The following is a 5,564-nucleotide window of genomic DNA, read 5'->3' as shown; positions in this document are numbered from 1 at the left end:
TTAATTATACGACAAATAACAATTTTCGTGGTATTGTATATATTTTTTATTTATTATATCTAATATTAAGTGGAATATATATATATATATATATATATATATATATATATATATATATATATATATATATATATATATATATATATTCCAAAATACAATGTAAATATATATATATATATATATAAAAGTGTTATTTTCTGGCATTTCTTTCACGTAATGGAGAAACGTTTTGGCAATAAATATACCATAAGTGATTTTATTCCCGTACTCTTATAATCCAAAGAGAAGAAAGTCTGGCAAGACCAGGGGCAGATCAGACGCAAGACAAATGGGGCAACTGTCAACTTTCTTCAAAGAAAAATCTTAATAAATGTTGACTTTTTCTACCCGGGTTTCGAGCACGGGGTCTCTACGTAGTTGTCCACGTTGTTAAAATCAAATAATATTAGTCTATTAAATTAATGGCTATTATTACGGGCAGTGTGCACGGTTCTTTAATGTTATTAACTGTAGCGGATATGTATAATAACACGTACGAACAGTCTTAGAGTATCGGCGAAAACAATCGGTCACAGTATGGCTCTATTAAATTATATTTCATTTACCTTATTCATTTTATTTACATCGACTTCAGCTCAATATCAAATTGGTAAGTCAATGTTCGATTATTTAGGTATAAAATATTTTAATGAAATTTTATTTATTTAATAACTCTATGATGAATTTATTTCGCAGTTGAATTGTCTAACGCATTGGACGAAACCAATGATACAGTCGATTTGTCAAAAAATGACTTATATCTTTTGAATGATAAGGTAAGCTAAAACAAAATAATTTAATTTGTAAAATTGATGAGTTTTTATAACTTGTACGTTTTATATTTTCATCTTGTCTATTTCCTCATTCTAGGAAAATACTTCAATAGATTTTTCTTTAATTTAACTTTGAAACCCTTCAGCAAAACTGCGTAAGATTGAGTAAATTTGTCTATCTTTCTAGATAAATATTTTTATAATAAAATCTAGATTTGATTTCTAAAATCGTAAAATAAATTTAAAATAATTTTATAAAATAATTTAGGTACATTGTTTTATTAGTTCTGCATATTATTGTTTTACGTAATTCGTCGATCGGCTGTATTTTAAAAACATGAAATCAATTATAAAAAGCATATCAAAATTTTGTAGCTCACTGAAGCAGTTAACGTGAAATATTTACCATAAAATGTTACATCAATCGCAAAAATAATTACGTTAATATCCAGCTTAAGCCCATTTGCTTTTACTTTAGTTAATGTGTAGTTGACCTATTTAGCGTCCGTTATTTTTTTTCATGCGGTTCACAACTTCAATTTTCAATATCTAATCTAACAGTCTCGTCAATATTCAATATCCAGTCTAACTATTGAGTTTCATAACGATTCCGCTTGATAAAATCTAGATTCCAAACCGATGGTACCTACATTCTATTTAAATTATAAATAAATTTATTATTATCACTCAACTGATATACTATTTCGGAGAAAGCATTTAGTTTGTCGTATCTTTAATTAGTGTCATGTTACTAATAACGATAATTAAGTATCATTAGCACACATCACTAGCTTATATTTGTTTCCGACAAGATAAGATAGGTCATTAATATGAATAAGGAAGAGGAATGACCTAAGAATTGATCCTTGTGAGACCCCTGTATTTATTGGAGCTACGGCACAGATTTCGTTATTTACGTCGATTCTTAGAATTTTATTGTTTAATTTCGTTTATTTTATATTAATAGTATAAAATAGTATAAAACACCTATTTATTTAACTTATATCGTATAATCTCGATAATTATAACAAATTGAGTAGTCACATTTAAAATAAATTTTCAATTGCCTTTATTATATTATGAGTTAATAATTGTTGTACATTTTTAATTTAGATATTTAAATATTCTTTTGTTATTTACCTCACGAAAATTAACCCCAGAAGTACTTATCATATGCATCATCATGATACAAATATAATACAACGGTATAGTATCGTTTGTGCAAATTAGTCATTTTTGGAAATTAGAAATATAAAAATCAGTGATAGGTTAAAGATAATTTTGGGAGTAAAAGATTATTGTTAAAGAGTTTCTGATTCATCCTATAAAAGAAGGTACTTAGAGTTGGTATAAGGGTTCAATTGAACCACCAATTGGAAGAAGAGAATAAATCCAAAAAATAGGAACGGAGATAATAAAAAAAAACTTCATAATGCTTTCAAGTTATAAACTGATAGGACATCAATGATTATTAAGAAAATATCAATCCTGATTTATTCAACGACAGACCTGCCTGAAATGTATAATATTTAGCCCTACGTCTAAAGAATGTAAGAGTGTATAAAAGTGAATATGTCGAAAAGTGGCGTTTATTCCCTTCTTCCAATTGGTGGTTCAATTGGGAGTATAAAGATTTGCATGAAAGTCCGTCATTAGACTAGCAACGTAGATTACCATAAAAACTACTTGAGTACTCCTTGGTGAGTTTGATTTTTTTTGCGGTGAGATACCCTGGCTTCATGGCTAGAGTTAAAAAAAAATGTACTTAAGAACAAAAACCTATAAAATCTTACTACAACATAATTTAAAAAATAAGCCACTACAAACGCTTTAACAGATGACTTAGCAAACATGAACGTAGGTATTTGAACGTACAATGTATCGTACGGGATATTATTTCTATTCAATATTTATATATCTTGTTTGAAACCTTGTTTTATTACAGTATGCATATTATCAAGATGACAAGGTGGATGTGAAGCTATATTACGAATGTCTTTGTCCAGACTGTATACAGTTTGACAAAAATAAATTCAGCCCCGTTGTACAGAATCTAAGTCAGTACTTAAACATACATTTATATCCATATGGAAATGCACAGGTAAGAATTTTTAACTTTTAAATGAATAACTACGCGATATCAGTATTTGAAATAAGTAAAAATATATCAGCTTTGTTTTACATTATGTTATGAATACTTAAATATTGTTTTAAATTACTGCCTTCACTGAACAAACGTTTCAAATCAGTTACATCGTTACATAATTTTTTGTCCTTTTTCGATTAACAAATTGCTAATGACTGAAAGAGAGATAGATGTGTGAGGATATCTGCATTTGTCGAATAAAATTCTGTTACATCAATAGACTGCAAAACTTCCCCTTAAGAGAAGATTTGCCCGACAATGATAAACACAACAACAGCCTGTAAAATTCCCACTGCTGGGCTAAAGGATTCCTCTCCCTTTGAGGAAAAGTTTTGGAATATATTCCACCAGGCTGTTCCAATGCGGGTTGGTGGAATACACATGTGGCAGAATTTCTATGAAATTTGTTACATGCAGGTTTCCTCGCGATGTTTTCCTTCACCGCTGAGCACGAGATGAATTATAAAGACAAATTAATCACATGAATCAGCGGTGCTTGCCTGGGTTTGAACCCGCAATCATCGGTTAAGATGCACGCGTCCTAACCAATGGGCTATCTCGACTCATAAATAAACACACCTGTTATATTTTTCTTGGCATTTTTAACAGACTTTCGGACACAACGGCCGTTACGACTTTAAGTGCCAGCACGGTCCAGCCGAGTGTTACGGTAATAAGCTCCACGCGTGCGCCATCGATTATTTACAAAATATCACGGAGGCAGTGGAGTTTAACGCCTGTATGATGGAATATAAATCAAACGACGAGGCTGCTGATAGGGTAAAATTCTGTTTTTTTATCTTACGTAAAAATGTTTACTAGGTGTGCAAACCCTTCTGAATAGGTAGCACCCTCTCCTCAGAATTTCTACCGCCAAACAGCCGTACTCATAATTGTGTACCGGTTTGAAGGGTGAGGCAGTGTAACTAGAGGTTTGTACCTGTTTGTTACAAAAAGACATAACAACTTAGTTCGCAAGGTTGGTGGCGCAATTGTGATGGAAGGAATGGTTAATATTTCTTACAGCACCAATGGGTGATGGTCACTAGAACGTATCAACTAGGTAAAATTACACAAATAATATTCTTTGTATTTAGAAGTATGACACTATGGCCTGATCGAAAGGGAAGAACATTTTGCAGGTCGGTCTAGTAGGTACATAATCTGATACCTACTGCGTTTACGTTTAAGTTTCTAGTACGCTCATGGTATGTTTTTGACGGTAAAGGCACTCCCTATACCTATTTTTATACGTATGTATGTAAGTACGTCATTACCACATGCGATAAAATTAGTTCGTTTGGATTTTGATTTTTAAGGGAATTATAGGTTAAAACGAAAAGAAGAATCCGTGTGCTATTTTATGACATGTGTGTTTTGTTTTATATTTGTGCATGTTTGATCGTTATCTATGATTTTTAATATATTTTTAACATCATCAGTTATTCTACCGCCAAATAACAGTACAAAGTATTGTTGTGTTCCGGTTTGAAAGGTGAGTGAGCCAGTGTAACTACAGGCACAATGGACATAACATCTTAGTTCCCAAGGTTGGTGGCACATTAACGATGTAAGGAATAGTTAATATTTCTTACAGCGTCATTGTCTATGGGCGACGGTGACCACTTACCATCAGGTGGCCCATATGCTCGTCCGCCAAACTATAACATTAAAGAAAAAAAAAGTGTTTAAGTTATTGATTAATACTTCACATCTGTTAAAAAATTCAATATGTAGTAAATAATTTCCTTTTATTTTTCAGTGTGCAAATGCTATGTATTTGGACTCAAGACCAATAAAGGCGTGCGCTAAAGGTGAGCGGGGAACACAGCTCCTCAAATATTACGGCGAGGAAAGTAAAAAAGCTAATTTCTCATATGTTCCGTACATTCTTATTAACGGCAAGCTGAACAGCGGAGACAACTTCATGGAAGATATTTGCGCAGAGTTCGCTGTTGCGCCGCCACCATGCGTGGAACTGTACAACTCCTCTGAATACTATCATTAAATTTATTAAGACAATTTTTTAAATCATTGCATTCTTAATATTATAAACTTATATCGATACCTAATTGTTGTTTGATATTTATATTCCTTGTAATATTAATCAATGAAAACAACAGAAAGCTAATTACACAAAAAAAAACATTTAAAATACTTATACAAGAATACTCTAATATCTAAAGAGCTGAGATGGCCCAGTGGTTAGAACGCGTGCATCTTAACCGATGATTGCGGGTTCAAATCCAGTCAAGCACCACTATACATATGTGCTTAATTTCTGTTTATAATTCATATCGTGCTCGGCGGTGAAGGAAAACATCGTAAGGAAACCTGCATGTGTCTACTTTCATCGAAATTCTACCACATTTGCATTCCACCAACCCGCATTGGAACAGCTTGGTGGAATATGTACAAAACCCTCTCCTTAATGGAAGGGGAGGCTTTATCCCAGCAGTAGGAAATTTACTGGCTTTTACTGTAATATCTAAAAAAAATTGCAAAGTACTGAGTAAAGTAACATCTAGTAATTGTTTTATCATTGAACTTAAGTCCAATATCCTAATGAGGAGATGGTTTAGTGCTTTTTTTGCCACGATGCTTCA

At 32.1% G+C, this 5,564-nt stretch overlaps 1 protein-coding gene across 1 annotated transcript; it reads left to right on the top strand.

Moving 5' to 3' along the window:
• The first annotated feature begins 457 nt into the window (after nt 1-457).
• Nucleotides 458-5,030, top strand: LOC124533356 (GILT-like protein 2). Its single transcript, XM_047108584.1, has 5 exons — nt 458-649; nt 736-815; nt 2,758-2,913; nt 3,568-3,738; nt 4,721-5,030. Exons 1-5 carry the CDS (start codon nt 577-579, stop codon nt 4,964-4,966), a joined length of 726 nt encoding a protein of 241 aa, XP_046964540.1. The 5' UTR covers nt 458-576; the 3' UTR covers nt 4,967-5,030.
• Nucleotides 5,031-5,564: the final 534 nt, after the last annotated feature.

Source organism: Vanessa cardui, chromosome 1, assembly GCF_905220365.1.
Source record: "Vanessa cardui chromosome 1, ilVanCard2.1, whole genome shotgun sequence".
Classification (NCBI taxonomy): Eukaryota; Metazoa; Arthropoda; class Insecta; order Lepidoptera; family Nymphalidae; genus Vanessa; species Vanessa cardui.
Note: the sequence above shows the minus strand (reverse complement) of the source record. Positions and strands in the feature narration are given on the sequence as shown.

Bases quoted from the DNA above. Each gene is read 5' to 3' on its own strand.
- LOC124533356 (XM_047108584.1), top strand. From the start codon at position 577: ATGGCTCTATTAAATTATATTTCATTTACCTTATTCATTTTATTTACA. The intron at 2,914-3,567 runs GTAAGAATTTTT...CATTTTTAACAG, and splicing joins ATCCATATGGAAATGCACAG to ACTTTCGGACACAACGGCCG. The intron at 3,739-4,720 runs GTAAAATTCTGT...TTTATTTTTCAG, and splicing joins ACGACGAGGCTGCTGATAGG to TGTGCAAATGCTATGTATTT.